The sequence below is a fragment of the Poecilia mexicana genome, unplaced genomic scaffold (assembly GCF_051168715.1).
Source record: "Poecilia mexicana isolate PSO_F unplaced genomic scaffold, ASM5116871v1 scaffold_1, whole genome shotgun sequence".
Lineage (NCBI taxonomy): Eukaryota > Metazoa > Chordata > Actinopteri > Cyprinodontiformes > Poeciliidae > Poecilia > Poecilia mexicana.
In genome coordinates this window covers 453,439-470,626 of record NW_028263370.1, presented here as the reverse complement: position 1 = coordinate 470,626, position 17,188 = coordinate 453,439, and the positions used below count along the sequence as shown (strand labels likewise).

Sequence of the window (17,188 nt, the reverse complement as noted above, 5' to 3'; positions counted from 1 at the left end):
TGGCCTGTCAAGAAAACTGGCATGAACTTGTGAGATCTCTCTAGGTACACGCAGAAAGCAGGGTAAAGGCCTGAGGAATAACAGTGATCTTGTATATTGATTTAAGGATGATTAAAGAAAAAAAATACAAAATACATATGTGTGTAGTAGTTGGAATGATTGAGGATTTGTAATTACGATGTCTGTAATGAATAATTGAAATATATAATTTGTATTCATGATCTGTAATAACAGTGACAACTTAATTGTTGTATGATTTCATTTGTATTCATGATCTGTAATAACAGTGACAACTTAATTGTATGATTTCAGATAATGACAAAACAAGTTGATTATGTTTCATGGTACATTATAAGAGGACTGTAGATTTGAGTACATGAGAAAGGAATGAACTGTGTCACAGGCAGTACACTGAGCTGGGCGGAGGTCCCAGAACAACTCCAAAAAAGGCAATAACGGCTAAATAGCCGACGGGAAAAAAGAGAAGTATTGGAAAAGAGTTGCAGCAGTCAGACAAGAAAAATTTGGGTATTTCCAAATTCAGGGTGGAGCGAGGTTTGGGGAGGACGGGTACTTTCCGATGAGATACTCGGGAAGGATGAGTCATTAGACCTCTCCCACACACAACCATGAACCAAGAGGGTTTAAAAGCCAGCGAGCTGGGGAGGAAACCGTTCTTTGTCCGCGGCGCTGAGGAGGAGACAACGAAAGGGCGCAGACTGAAGATCAGCAGAGGACCACACCCTGGGACCGAGGGAGAGTTGAAACTTCGCGCCGCAAAGAAGGGACAAGATCCATCAGCCCCCAGCCTTGGTTTCTGATTCGGCTGACCCCTCTGCCTCCACCCAATGATCCGTATACTACTGTGGCGGACTTGGAGAAAAGACAAAGGTCACTGAGTGATGAAGATCCTGTTCGTTTAATGGACAACGGACTGATCGACTTTGTTTCTTTTCTGAAAAGAGAACTTTGCTCCGTCAGGACAGAGTCTCTGACCAAGGACATCTGAGGACCTCAGCTGCCAAGATCAATTTGCCACCGGGTGTGAGTTGAACTGCCCCCAAAAGCCTCGCTTAGTGGTACTAGTGACACAGGTTAGGGTTAGGAAAGAGAGTAGGTTATGATAGATTTTGATTTGATTTTATATTGTCACTAATTGTAATCTCTGAAAGAAACTCTGCTTGTTATTTACCCCTGCTAACGCTTGCATAATAAATTACCTATCAAAAATTAATAGAACTTGTGGACATTGAGATTAATTGAGTGGATTTGATCATTAAAGGTTCTCTTGATAATAAGTAAAATTAACATACATGATTCCAGAGATGTGGTGGCTTCGTACTTTCCTTTGGTGAGTGTTAAAATAATGGCCCTGGGACTTAAATCTAAGTCACTAAATCCAATCTAGCCGATAACAAGTGCACGTTATTTTCAGGAGGAAAGCTACCGTTAACAGGAGTGGTTGTTGAAGCTATGCGGCAGTGAGGGCTACTCTGTCGACTGTTTCTCAACTGAAAAGGGCCGTAACTTCTGGATCTGAAGGTAGTTAGAGCTAGACGAGTTTTCTCCGCCGCCAGTTTAAACAGAATTTCTCTAGTAAACCTATGGAAGGGTAAGACCCAGGTTTCAGGGATTTTCCGGACCTGTTAGACAGAGGACTGGTCAGTAGTCAGTCAGTGGTGAGATTAAGGCGTGGTTGGCTATTGCAGAATAACGAACAGGCCTTAACATGAAATGTGATCATTTGATTATCAATATTTGGCCACCTAAAAATGAAACAAATGATAAAAATAGTCTGTTGGCTTATACCTAGTCCACAAATTTAGCATTCTCACGAGATGGTTTTTGTTGTTGTTTATTTGTTTGTTTTTGTTTTATTTTTATTTTATTTTATTTTTTGCAGTGAAGCAGGTCAAGGCTAAGTAAATATACTGGTCTGGCAGAAAACACCTTTTCAATGCATACAGATTTTTTGAATGGAAACATAATTGCAGTTCACCATCAGTGAGCTCCATGAAGACACTAAGCTACATTTACTAAGCTTCTAGATTAGGTTTAATCTCTTCTTGATAATGTCCTTAGTCAATTGTAATGAAAATGGTCAGTTATCTAAACAGCTTATTATTCATGATAACTGCCATACAACAACTTCCAGAGCACAGTAATTAATACAGCGCTGAGGGATGAGAAACACAAAATTCAGGTTTTACCTAAAGCTATGTTTTGTTAGATGCAAAGAGCACTCAAAAATATGCATGTCAGAGTAAAATTGTTTTAATTTTATTTGGGATTAATAAAGTCTTTTTGAAGTGAAGTTTTAAATTTTTGAATTGAATTGAAAAGCAGTATGAGTATGTACTGCAGAGTGAGGAAGGAAGGAGTTAGATAAAAACAACTTACAATCGGTTGTTGGGGATGATCTTATGTCCGTCTTTGTACCATGTGACCAGGGGTTGGGGAAATGAAGCCAGCGGAGGTGGGCTGATGATGACGGCTCGGCCTTGAGTCGCTGTCTTTCTCTGCTCCCCAGAAGTGAAATTTCCCAAAACTTGGAAAAAACAAAAAGAGAAAGGGTTAACTCACCATAGGAATGATATAAACGTCTATTGTAACAATAATACACTAATGTTAGATTCTAACATTAGTGTATTTGTTGTCCTGGTAAATAGCCTGAATGAATATCGATGTTGTTGGTGTGCAGACAACAAAGGAGATTTGGAATAATTTTGAGCTCGACAGTGCAATTTGTTTTCAAGATTATGTCAAATCCTTTTCAAGATTATGTCAAATCCTTTCAAGATTATGTCAAATCCTTTTAACATAATAATGCAAATTATGTTAAAAGTAATCGGTCACCAATCTAATGTTTACTAATATCTACAGTAGACCCCCACCTATTTGCAGTCAAATATGCACAGATTTTTCTGTGGAACATAACTACAGAAGCTGAACTCCCTAGAACAGTGGTCCCCAAACTATGGCCCGCGGGCCGGATCCGGTCCGCCTCCACATTTGGTCCAGCCCCCTGAACAATACCATAGAGCATTTAGATTTTATTTTCATATACCGTATTTTCTGGACTATAAGCTGTTACTTTTTTTCTAAGCTTTGAGCCATGCGTAGCATATAGCCATGCTTAGCTTTGAGCCATGCTTAGCATATATGCACCAGGCTATAAGCCCGGTGAATATGGATTTTTCTTCAACCACCAGGGGGCTCTTTAGCAGGGAGTGAATCATTGGAAGTCAAAATTGGAAATAAAAGAAAGCGCCCATTTAAACAGAATTAGGTTTTAATAGGGAATTGAAATTTGAGAATGTTGTTGATCAGTTAAATAGCATTGAGGGGAAAAAGAAGATTTTTCGTTTTCATTATGAGAATTTGAGGTATAGATATTAGGATCCAATAGATGGCAGTAGTGCAACATTAATGGATGCAAGCTGCCATTGAAATCTAAAGAAGAAGAAGAAGAAGAAGAAGAAGAATGTGCCCATTTTCATTTAGCACATGCTAGTAGCAGACACGAAGGATCAGCACTTTTACTGTTACAGTTACCATTCAGAAACTATCGTAATCAGTTCAGTTAAATCTAAACTTGGCAACTTTTTCTTTTTCAACCCTAATAAATGTGATATTCAATTGATCTGTTATGACTCAAATGTTGGGTGTCTGCCCCCCTCTGCTGCGTGCTCCTGCATCGTTGTGGAAAACATAGAGCGGCAGAGATATCTGCGGCTTATAGCCCGGTGCAGCTTATAGTCCGGAAAATACAGTATTTATTTCATAAATAGTGTTATTTCCTGGATTTTTTCTGTGAAGAACCCAGAGAGGGTTATTTGGTTATTATTTATTTCATTAATAGTGTTATTATTTATTTCCTGAGTTTTGTTCTGTGAAGAACCCAGAAAGGGTTATCTGATTGTGCTTTCTGGAAAACAATACATTTTTACATTTAGGCACTCCTGCAATCGTCACACTTTTTCTGTCACAAACTGACTCCGGCCCCGCACCAGAGAAGGGAAAAGTTATGTGGCTCTCACAGGAAAAAGTTTGGGGACCCCTGCCCTAAAGCAACGATACTTGACATGTTTGCTAGGCACCCAATCCAGGAGCACAATTAATTTTACTTGACACTGATTGGCTGTATACCAATGAGTGACGATAAGGATGATTGGAGATGTTAGTTGTGCTAAGATTTTTTCCACTGCTTGTATTATTGCATATTAAGGTATATTTTGTGTTTGACCAATTAAAATAGGCAGTTATAAGGATCTAATGGGGGTCTAAGTAATGTATTTAGAAACCACATTCTAAAATCATTATTTTAGGAGGATTTTAAAATGTGAATTTCCTTTTACCACATTCAAAGTGCATCAGCAATGCCACACAGTTGCTCTCAAAGCCACATTGGCACTCCATAGGCAGTGAAACATCAGACTGAGTCTGTCTGACATTTTGTATGTTAAGAAAAAAATGAAAGAAGAGTGGCATAAATAAGCCGCATCGATATAAATAATTTGCTTGATCAGTTAAAATCAATTCAGTTTATTTTTATAGTGCCAATTCAGGGGTGCGATATAGGGGGAAAAGTGATGACAATTCTAGGGGCCCTGACCAACGGGGGCCCTCCACAATTTAATTATTTATTTTTAGTTCAAAGAAATAAAAATAAAAAAAATCGGGGCCCTGTCAATTACAAAATTAATCATATTGTATTTTTCAAAGATTGTTTTTAGCAGTTAAAATTTAATGTTCCCACACATCCATATTTGCCCTGAACCCCCCTATCTGCGTTAAATGGTTCGTTCCTGCTTGGAGCAGCTTGAGAGTGACTCTGTTAGCAGCAGTCAGTAAGAAACACGAATGATTGTGGCAGTTACTATGCTGCTAAGAAAAGTTATAAAATCAGGTTTTCAAAAAAAAAAAGAGAGAGAGAGAGAGAAAGGCAAGAGTGTCAATTTATAATCCATTTTTTCTCCAAGAGAGGTGGGTTGACTGTGTGAGATTATCATCCATTTAGCATAATTAGCTTAGCTACAAACTACTGTTTACCTCCTTTTCACAAGCATTTAATGAATTAAGGAAAATAATTACCAACATATTTAACTTTTCCTTGTACCTTTTACCACTTAACAATAGGTGAGTCAGACAGCAGCAGTTATAACCCATGTCCCTCCTGACCTGTTTTCTCCTAAGTGAATTTAAAACTGCAGTATGTAACTTGTATATAAATATTTTTTTCACATATTTTTTTTAAAACTGTCATTACGGTAAGGTAAGGTAATTTTATTTATATAGCACATTCTCAGCAACAAGGCAATTCAAAGTGCTTTACATGAATTAAAAGGAAATACAAAAAAAGAAAGAAAGAAAGGGAGAAAGAAAGAAAGAAAGAAAGAAGGAATAGAATCAAATGTTGATCTAAAGTATGTAAACTAGGAGCTCCAGTTCAGGGTTGCTAAGTATCCTCTCGTCTAATTCCATTTCTGGGTTGGGAGAACAGGAGTCTGAAAAATAGTCTAACAATGTTGATCCAGAAGTTTCCTCTGGGCTTCTGGTCTCTGCATCTAAACTGTCGAGTTTATCAGAAACTCGACAGTTTCTGATAAAATAAGCTAAAGAGTGACTAATCTAATTCCTTTCCTGAGTTAAAGTGAGTACTCCACAATTCCAAATCCTTTTCTGGGCTAAAAGCAATACAAACCAAGCTGATTCTGATTCCATTTCTGGGCTGTATAATATTGATCTAAGTAGTGCGTACTCCACAATTTCTAATATTACTAATTGTTACAGCCCCTGGCCTCTTGAGGCTGTGCAGGCTCCCTTTTTGTTATGCAGGTTCAGCTGTGAGAGCACACCTTCCTGATTGGCTGCCTGGAGGCTGTAGGAAAGCAGCTACACCATTGGACCAGCAGAGGATTGTCAAGCCAATCAGACGTTGATGAGGCCCACCTGCACCCTATAAAAGGCTCCTGAATCCATTCCTCTAGTGGGGTAGCTATTTTGAAGAGATTTTGTGAAGCTGCCTCCCCTTGTTTGGTAGTTGCAACTGCTTTAGGCAGGTTTTAAGCTAGTTTGGTCTTTGCTTGTTCCTGCTTGTCCAGTTCAGGAATTTTGACTTTGCTCTAGTTAACTACAAGTTAGAAGCTCGTGTTTGGGAGGCTTGGTGCTCTCCTTAGCATTCCCTTTGTGTGTGTGTGTTTTTTTTTTTTTTTTCCCCTTTTGGTTTATTTTGAGTTTACTTTGAACTGACTTGTTTGGACATTTTGTAACTTTAATTTGCACCTGACATTCTTGAGTTTGTTAATCCCTTTTGTTTTGCATTAATTGGGTTAAATTGTATTGTTTTGTGAAACTTTATTTTGTAATAAATCATTTTACTTTACACTTTCGCTCTGGACACGTTTTATGTTACCGCCCCTGGACCCCTAGACCTTGGGGGCGTAACACTAATACACTAAAATAATCCTTCTCTGGGTTAAATAGGGAGTACTCCATCAAACCAATACAAAAAAGAGGAATGTACACACTAGGGCAGATGGCAACATTCAGACAAAACAAAGGGGCAAAACAAAGACATGATTGAAGATGGTGACGTCAAAGGGCCATGGAGCCAGGTGGCTGTGACCTCTGGCATAGTACGATATAGGTGTTTTATTATCAAGGAATGATGTCCTTAGGAGCGCTCAGTTCCACAGCTCCATGGAAACAGGAAGGGGTAAAGGGGGAAGAGCGTTGTGCTTACATATCTTCAAGGAGATTGGACATATGTAGCCCTTCCAAGGCCACACAGGAAAAGCCAATTCAGAAACAGAATGTCTTAGGTCGGGAAGATTATAAATTTAAATCTTCCCTAAAGTCTTTCCGATACATCTCAGTTCCCAGTCATCCAAATTAGTTTGGTTGTTCCACTGAACCAAAACTAGCAACTTCTTCAAGATCGATTCCAACTCATTAGTGAGTATTAGAGTCCTTGTCTCTGTCCACACCAACAGTCTGAGTGTTCGCTAGTTCGGCCAAGTCCATCACAAATTTGTTGATAATCCAGGAATCCACAAGCTCCAAACAGCAGAAATCATGTTATGAATAAATCCAGGGTGAATCCCGCCAGGTGTGTAAAAAAAGACAAGAGGGCTCTCCTGTGCCCAGACTTCTCGTCGAAAATTTGATCAATTGCATTGAGAGACCGGTTGACCAGATCCATAATTTGTAGATTTGGATGATGTGCAAAGAAAGGCTCCAAAAATATAAAAAAAGACAGGGCAGCAGGGCAGACCAAGGGCAGGGAGGGAGCAGAGGAAAAAAGCGTCCGCCTTCACCGAGAGCAAGAGAGAAAAGTTATTTTGTGACAGTATGGTATGAGAGATAATCTGTGAAAAATCTATTCCCTCTGCCTTCTCCCAGTGCTAGAAACAACCTATCAGTGGCAGGAGAGTTTTAGTGCTGTCAATCACAATCTCATGTGATGCTGCTCATCCTTCGTCCCCCTCGATTTGTGCTGTGCTGCAGCTAACTAAACTGAAAAAAATTCAGTTTAGTTAGCGTAGCTACAATGACAGCAGATAAACGGTTTCTTGTAATGATAAGTTGTTTCTCCACCGTTAGCACATTATCAGTGAGTGAATGAGGATAATTGACAGTGCTAAGACCATCCTCTTGGTTCTGATTGTTGTTGTTTTTTTGTCAGAATGGTGTATTACTTTAGCTAACAATAGTAGTTCAGGTGGAGGAGATTGAGCTTTTCACAGATTATCTGTCTCTTAACAAACTGCTACAACATTGTGACAGCTTTAATAAATATGGAGAAAAAATATTTTTTATTAAAGTTATGTACTGCAGCTTGAATAAAATGCAACTACATATCATTTTTGAGAAGTCTGGATTGTTTTATGTGTAGTTGCACATTGCTTTTGACTGTTGCTCATGGGGAGAGACATTTTAGTAATCTAAAACTAAGAAAAAATTTAAGCAACCTACTTGCATACTGGATGTGGATTGTTGTATGTTAAATTCATGAGCAGTAAATATTGTACTAGTTATCAGTATTGAACCAAAGAAAGCAAGTCAGATGCAAGTCTTTAAAATTGTGAAGGTTTTTATGGGTCAAATAGACTCAAAAAATTGTAACAGCAGCTGCGCAGGGGGGCCCAAACAAATTTTTTGTCAGGGGGCCCACGATTCCTGGCGGCACCCCTGTGCCACTTCACAACAAATGTTATCTCAAGGCACTTTACAAAAAAATTATTTCAATTCAGTCGTACATACATTTTAATTGGTCCTAGTTATCAAACAGTACAGCATACTCGATTAATTATTCTAAGTACATAAAGTTTCTATTTAAGCATAGAAATATGTCGATGGATTCATTCCTCCTGGACGAGTACCTAGAGCTTGTGCTGTGTCGTCAACTTTACAGCAATCCTTCATATTGAGCAGGCATCAACCAATCCTTACTGGTTGGTCAGAAAAAGCCTTGCATTTTTTGATTACAAAAGAAAAAAAGAATTAGGACAAAGTCTGTGTTCGAAGTGAAAAAAATAACAACTGAATACACATGCTATATATCTAGCCCCCGTTCTGTTTTTTTCATTAATGTATAGCTTTTCTTTAGGAACTCAAAATACAAATGAAGTTAGTAGTTCAATTCCTGTGTGTTTAGCACTTTTATTAAGTTGAGTTTTTTTTGTTTTTTTTTGCAAAAGTGCTATAAAATGTGTCATTGTTGCTGTTCAGGAGCAGACAAGGACAGTATCAGCTGTGACTGTGGAGTTGTAAAAGAGGGACAAGATGATCCGTCATAAACTGTAGGAGTGAGGAGAAGGAAATGAATGTATAGTGTTATATCAACCTGTTCAGACCAAAGTATAGTGATCCAAACCTGAAACCAGTCTAAAAACCTATTCATTTGGTTCGTTTAGCTTTGGAGCTTGCTGTGACTTTTATAAGCTGCATGTTTAATAGGCTTTTGTTGACTTATTTTTATTTTTAATTTTGTCATTGAATACATTATCAAAATAATAGTTTTTATCATTGAAAAAAACAACCCAGTTTTTCATACTGCAATTAAAGTTCTTATGCTTTATCATGGTTCCACTTTCTTACATTGCGAGGTAGAATAAAAGGTCTCTAAACACCCAGCCTCCCCTGGTGGTCCCTGACCTGCATGAATACTAGGAGTCCATTGTACATCCAGACTGTCCTAATTCCAGCCCCCTTATTTACTATAGAGTTTTTGCTGTACTAAAATCAACTCCTCACTGGGATTGTATTTTATTTTACTGTGTAAAATAATTCCCTACTGAAGTATGAATGAAAAGGAATATGAACGCCATAAATCTGGACTTCCATTAAAAATATCCTGTGGACCCTTTTAAGACGAAATAATAGAAATGGGTTCTAGGATAAACGTTGCTCACCAGGTGAAGCTAGACAGTTAAAAAGTTGGAAACATTATTCTATTCAAATATTATTTAGCAATTGCCTATTAAGAATGTGGTGTAACTGCAGAGCAATGTACACAGCTGCAATTATGAGTAGAGTTTAGATTAATGCGTGCATGTTCATATACTCACAGGCAACTTGTACCTCTGTTCTCCTGTGTATTACAGCCCCCATCCTGTTCCTCACCATGCACTGATACAAGCCAGCATCAGCCCTCTGCAGAGATGGCACAGACAACCTAAATGACAACAGAGATAAAGAAGATAGCTCTGAGACTGAGTGCATTTCTCAGAATTGTGGAAAAATAATAACAAAAGGAAGCTTCTAGGAAGTAGAAGGAGGTCTGTTTGGGCGTTTGCATCCATGACCTTGATAGAGGAAATAGATTGGCCCTGTGGTTGCTGGGTTGCATCTCTTTATGTTTTGTGAGAACAAACATATGTGGGTGCTTGAATATTTTGGGGTTTTTAACTGTGCCCATGTACTTCTTCTGGAGAAGGGCTGTTAATAGGGTTTTAATGCACAGCACCTCACTAATGGAGGAGCTGGCATCAGATCTAGGTTGCTGCCATGCTGGACAAATGCACAGACACAAGAGCACATAGACACACACATGCACGCAGAAGCTGGATAGACACAGTCAAACTGGACACCACTTTGGGGCTCATTATGAATATCAGGACAGCCAAGTACTTAACTCCCAGGCTGTTGAAATGTGCTGCCAACGTACACAAACACCAACACACGCACAGACAAGCAAGCACGCATGTACATCAAAGCCCCAGAGACAGCTCGAATCAGGAATGACACATTACGCAGCAATTCTAATCCAGAAACAGATTTTCATGTTGGAAGCCGTCTAATACTGAATCTTTCCATCTCTGTCAGCCTACCATTACATTCCAATCATATATGTAAAATGGCTTTTTAGGACACAAAATACAGCCACATTTGAAACCAGATATTTACATACACCAAATAAAAAGACACAAACACATTTATTCTCACTGTCTGAAGTTAAATCTGACCAAACCTCTGATGTTTTAGTTCATTTGGAGTTATCCAAAGTATTTGTGTTTCCTAAATGCCAGTAAACTTAGCAAGGATATTTTATATATATATATTTTTTTTTTAACTTTCCTTGAATTCAAAAGTTTACATGCATTAGGTCAGTATCCAGGACAACATTTTAAAATGTATGTTTTGGGTAAATCCTTTTGGGCTACACACTTTTTTTAAAATATGAACTTTATGTGAGTGTGACAAGAAGACAGTTAAATTAAAGGCAAAGGAGTCTGCTGTTTTTATTTTTGTTTTCACAATATGTTGGAGAAATGGCAAACATGTAGAAGCCAAGTACCTAGAGGCCAATCTCTGATTGGATGAGCCTGAATGTCAACTTTTTGGTGTAGATGTAGCCTTTTTTGCCTCTGTGTTGCAGAAAACTATCACTGAACATCATCCTGAAAACTGGACTTGATTTCACAGATTTTAGTGCTGGGGAAGCAAAAGCTTTCCTCCCCAGTTCTTTGAGAGTGCCAGATATGATTTAAATGCCATGTCAGATGTCAGTTACAACTATGACAAAATAAGTTCAGCTGCTTTGCTTTAACTTCATGGATACTATTTTTGATCCCAATGTTATAATAGGTGGCCTGATAATGACTTTGACTCCTCAGCACTAATCATCAACTGGGGAGGCCTGGGAGATTTTCACCTGCAAGCACAATCCCCCAAATGTTCAATATTAATCAGTCATGCCCTATAAGATGCAGAAAGTCAGAAGCAATCAAGAGTAATGATGGCAGTGAATCAGCAAGGAGAAACACTCATACGCATCAAAATAGATACATATTTTTTTAGTTTAATATTTTAGTCTATGAAAGAGCTTGAAATTTAAATGCTTGCTTGTAACACTGTAACACATGCATTTGAAAATAGTTTTCTTTTCTTATTCACGTACTGATTTTGTTTCTGCTAAAAAAAATGAAACCTTTCTTATTTTAATAAAGTTGTAAAGCACTAAAAGCAAATGTCACCTCAAAGAACTTCATCAGACTTGGCTTATTAATGTCTGAGTCATATCGACCCAAAACAGTCAGACTTAATAAGACCACAAATTCTATGTAAGATTTCAGTTTTATACCTTTTAATTTCAGCTAATAGTAAAATACCAAAAAAAACGTCTTTATGTTTGTCTGACTGACTGCATTGAATCATGGACTGCAGAAATCACTAATCCTGGTTAAACATGTTAACAAGAAGGAGATCCAGAGTCACTGGGCCAGAAATTGTTTGAATGGGAAGGAAAACCAACATGTATTCATAAAATTACTGCAGTAGCTGGTCTATCAGATGTCCCATTAAAGAGATGCAAGTTAAACCACCAGGGCAGGAGTATTTTCTTTGGAACAAAAGGAATAAAGACAATAACATTTGGGATGACTACAGGAAAAAAATCCAATTAAACACAAGTACGGGGCTAGAAATACTTTCTATTGAGAGAAACTGCTAAATAAAGAAGGAATTATAGATTAAGGAGTACTTTCCACACAAAGGGAAGGAAAAACATAAATATGAAAGAAATTCTCATTGGCAACGGAAGCACCTCTAATAACAGGACACAGTGAAACTTTAGTGCACTGCTTAGGAATACTTTCTATGAAAAAAAAAAATCAAAAGATCAATGAGTTCATTTGGCAGACCTGAAGCTAACACAATTAGCATTAAAGTGCAGAGCAGTGAAAAAAACTATTATGTAACAAAAACTGTTAAAATCAAAGTGAGTAAACAATATGAAGAAAGGAAAAACAAGAACAACAAAATGAATTCTTACAAACAACTGAGCTATAAAGCACAACACAACTCATTAACTTTGAATGTTCATTGAGGTAGCACAAAGGCATAAAGGTATAAGTTATAAAGGTGAATCAGGCTTATAATTTCAGTACTAGCCACTCATTTTCACAGTGCCATGCCAATTCAGAATAGGCTCAAACTGAAGTGGTCAGAACACGGAGAGCAATCCAGTGCTAAACAATGCCTCCTGGCTTAGAAAATTGTCTGCCTACAAAATGCTGGCTCAACCTCTTTCTCCCTCAGTGTGTATGCTTTCCGAAGATTCCTCCTCTTTCTGAATGATGGGAAAAAACATTTTGTTTCACAGCTGCAGTTTTGCCAGAAGGCACTGCTTAACTTTTACCTCCAACTCACACTGGGACACGGAGACAGAGACTGAGAAAGAGAGGCGGAGAGTGAAAAGCAAAGAAATGACTCAGAAGTATCGATTGATGCTACTCCTCTTTTCCCAACACATAATATACATATTCTCATGGTGCAAATGCAACTCTATTAATCAATTTTTACAATTTGGTACTGCTGTTTAAAAGCTCTGACCTTCAAAAAGCGACTACAAAAATAGTTGGAAAGAAACATGCATTCCAGGATCAGAGAGGAATCAATATCAGAATCATGAAAACCAGAAACTGACCTGTATTGTGGTGTCCAGTCTGTGATGTTAGTGTTGTTCAGAGTCCAGCGGTACTGCAAAGGCCAGCTGCCTCCAGCTGGGCAGGTCAGCACCAGCCTGTTTCCCTCCAGTACCACTTGCTGCCCCCGTTCTCCTCCTTGCAAGTAGGGAGCAACTTCTGATGAACACAGAGAAACATGTAAAGAAACCTAGCTACGTTGCTGTGAAGATCTGCTTTGGTTATTCAGCACAAAAGAGGATATTTAAACTGCATTAATAAATAAGGAACCAAAACAAAAGATATAAGAGTAACTGATGGCAGTGAGACAGAACACAATGCACAACTTATTGTTCATTAGTAACTTTTTAACAGGTAATTATTTTAAGCTTTTATGTTCTCTGATTTGCCTATTATTATTATAGTTATTAATAATAATGTCATTAAGACATCGCTAGGACAAGCATTCATAAAAAACAAATTAATAGATTACTATTATAATTTAATTATTACTACTACTATATAAAAAATATTTAACATCAACATTGATTTGACGTTCATTCAGGGCATGTTCATTCATTTGGATAAAGAAAATGATACAAATAGGACTTTTAAGCACAATCAGAATTGTCAATAAAGATTTTTCTTATTACATTGGTCTTTGTTTATTAGCACTTTTTCTTCATCAGAATAAAACAAACAAAAAAAAGGTAAATATTTGAAGTTAGACATACATTAGGACTACATAAGATGCAATCATGCAAGAGAATGGACATCAAAAGTAATTACACTCCCTTCATTTTCTGTTTTTTGTTTATTTGCTTTCATTTTTCTTGTCCTGGCTGTGCTCTTAAGCTGCACTTCTCTTGCTGAGATGCGCTGTACTGCAGTGACAATGGTTCACCACTAGTGGGAACATAGAGCACAGTGACGGCTGGTCAGCGAAGGCACTCACTGTCGCTCTCATATTTCAACAGCGTTCATCCAAATAAAAGAATCTGCGCAAAACCACACTGATTAATTTTTAAGTGTGCGACACATGAGCAGACAAAAGGAATCAGCTATATAATGCCTTTTTGACCATGTTATTAACATATCAGTTTTATCATATTTTTGCATATAGTTTCAGAATAGAAACCAGGGTATCCCCCAGTGTATCATAAGCCTGGTGGCCTGCCATGCTTTACTAGCCCCCCTGCCAGGCTAAGCGTTGCTCGTTTTTGTTTTTAGAAAAATAATAAATCACAAAGAAAAAAAAATCACTTTTTTATTTTAAGCTGGACTGTAAGCATCTCTGTTGCTCTCAGCGTTTCACTGGCGGAGCAGATTTATTCCTTAAAGATACATTTATAGCTGATGCATTTAAAGCCAGAGCACAGACCAATCACACTGCTGGCGCCTCTGCTCGTTACCTCACAAGCTGCAGCAGATTGATCTCTGAAGTTCACCTCACGCGGTTTGTGCACACCTCCTTTCACTCAAACTGGACACAGGCTGACCTATAAGGATATTTACATGGAGAACTCCGTACCAAGATGAGAGTTTAATCCCCGGCGCCTTAGCTCTGGTTGCGCAGCTCTATGTGAACCACAGAATAACTAGCGGTTCATAGCGTTGAGGAGCGGAGCGACAGATTTATCTTTGTGAACAAAGTATGCCGTTTACATCTCAACAAGCTGCCCAGCGCATGGTTCTGTCTTCCCTGTAAAGTTTATGTATGTGTTCCTGGTTGGCCGGTGGTTAACGAACCACCGCTAACCACTCATCATGCAGCTCGGTGAGGAGCTTTCGCGCTCGCCTAATAGTCACGCATCACGCTGGTTTTATATTATTTTATTATCAGTGAGAATGCATTCAATGCATTTATTAAGATCCTTATTAAGACTTATTAAGACCCTGCTCACATTTTTTGGTTGTTAACTACTTCTACTAACTTCAACTAATTGTACTAATTCATATATCAAAACGTTCAGCTTCTTCTGGAGATTTATGCTATGTCTTTTGCTAAAATTTACTATTGTACTTTGAACAAAGTGACCACAGTGTCAGTGCATTGCTTCTCCATAGGTTTGCTGAACATGTTCTCTACTCCTGGCATGGACTGGCTGTGGCCAAACACGACAAATGCACCACCATTTGGAACCCCTTGATGCCGTGCCCGGTCTGGGCCGGTTCCAAAGACAGTCCTCTCGTCACGGTGCTGTCGCTGGTTCCCTCACAGGTCATGGCTTTGGACCCTTGATCCTCTGCAGCCTCCATCAGAGACGTCAGAATAACCTGGATGAAGTTCTTCGTCACCTCCATGCTCATCACCAACAGCCAGGTCTTCACCACATCCAGGCTGATCGTCACCAACTCACTGGTCACTGGACTGGCCTTGATTACCCCCAGGATGGCCCGCTGGAAGCTCAGGTGTTCCCAAGCCATCTTCTACAGCAACCATATGAAGACTAAGATGAAGTGGACATGTAGCTGGCATTGTAGCGACAGGGCAACTTCAGGATAATCAGAGTTCCAAACAACTAGGTGGGGTTGGTGTGACTGGTTGCTTGGGACAACAAGGCGTGAACAGTCCGCAGCCCCCCTGTTACAACTAAACTAATATATTCAAAGTGATCAAACATGTCAAAAATATGACATTGTTAATAAAAAAAAGAATACAACATTTCTGTCTAACTGATTCTAAACCAAAATTGCTTGAGCATTTCGATAGTATTGACTAATTCAGAAATTACAATAGAGAAAAACCTATCAGCAGAATAAAATGAGCATAAACAATTCACAAGACTAGACAATATCTAGAACCTCTCCATAATAATTCATCATTTCTTCACTGGATAGCATATTAATGTCATCAGGTCACAGGGAATCCTCCCCCTGTTGCTCTATCCAGTGTTTTGGTGGTGGAATCAACTCATTAATGTTGATAGTTCCAGTAATAATTTTGTTTCTCTATTTTCCAAACAAATTGCCAGAAAAACCTGAATTTTAACTCCAATTTATTTATGAAATCTGGTAGCCCATTTATCACATATAATTTGACCTGAAATAGGGCTTTTCTCCTTCTTCCCCTGAAGATATGATTAAATTATCAATTTGAAATCAATTTGGAATCTTTTACTGTATATAACAGTGGTTCCCAAACTTTTTCTTCTGCACCCCCCCAGTGGTTTCCAAACATTTTCTGCGTCCCCCCCTATGGATTACAAATGGCTGTCTGGTTGAAACGACGCGTGTGACAGGGGGGCATCGACTTTTTTGGGGGCAAAATGAATGTACGTAGCTGAAAATAGACACCAACATCGATAGCCTACAAGGTACTTGTTAAGCTTAAGGTTCTGTATTGATATTAGCTAGTCATCTTTTAGCTAACATTACCTGCATCCAACAGCTTTACTCAACTCAGTCGGTTAGTTTGGAGGGAAAAACTGTGAAAAGTTCTTTGCGTTTTGCTGGTTTGCTGCTGTGATTCTAACACAAACCTACGTAGCTCCGCACAGCAGCAGCAGGTCTCCTTCACAGGTGTAAACCCAGCGCGAGCGTCGTGGCACTCATGTTGTGTTTAAAGGCGGCTCGGAAAAACACGTTACAACATGTTAACAACGGATTAAACAGTTTTAACTGCTGATAAAAGTGACAGAGGACACAAATATGGGAAGTGTGGAAGCCTCTACCGTATCAAATTGACATAGGAATAACAGAGAGTTGGCCATTCTAAGGTAAAAACCCAGCACATACAGTGTTCATGTTTTGTTTTGTTTTTTCATCCAGACGGCTTCCCGCGCCCCCCTCTGCAATGACACGGCGCCCCCCCAGGGGGCGCGCCCCACAGTTTGGGAACCTCTGGTATAGAAGATAATTTGCTCAAAAACTAAAATATTTTGAGGTGTTTAACAAGTTTTCCAAATCAGCTATCTAGAAATCAAAATAAACTATGAGATGTTTTAGATTTAAAGTTTTATGAGTAATATTCTATCTTTGTAACATCCAGAGGTACACGAGGTGCTGCGACACGCTGTGCATGCCTCGTACCCGCTTCAACACGCGCTGCTGCGTGCTCTTTTTAACGTGTCAACAATAAACCTAGCTTCAGCAGTTGCTAGCTGCTCCAGGCTCTGAGTTGAAATTGATAAAGTGTCAAAATGATCCAATCCCTCTCTGTGGTTCTGCACTGATTTGAATTGTGTTGTTTCATCATTAGTGACCAGTAGCCTGATGTTTCTGTTGTTCTCTTGGTTTGTTGTACTTCATGTCAGATGGATTTCAGAATGACATTCTGT

At 38.7% G+C, this 17,188-nt stretch overlaps 1 protein-coding gene across 1 annotated transcript; it reads right to left on the bottom strand.

The window, feature by feature from the left end:
* Positions 1–448: 448 nt before the first annotated feature.
* LOC106920739 (protein sidekick-1-like) lies at positions 449–15,335 on the bottom strand. The gene is made up of 4 exons (XM_014991943.2): positions 15,011–15,335; positions 12,932–13,088; positions 9,573–9,679; positions 449–2,548 (listed from the first exon to the last, which is right to left on the bottom strand). Exons 1-4 carry the CDS (start codon positions 15,333–15,335, stop codon positions 2,397–2,399), a joined length of 741 nt encoding a protein of 246 aa, XP_014847429.2. The 3' UTR covers positions 449–2,396.
* Between the last annotated feature and the right edge of the window lie 1,853 nt (positions 15,336–17,188).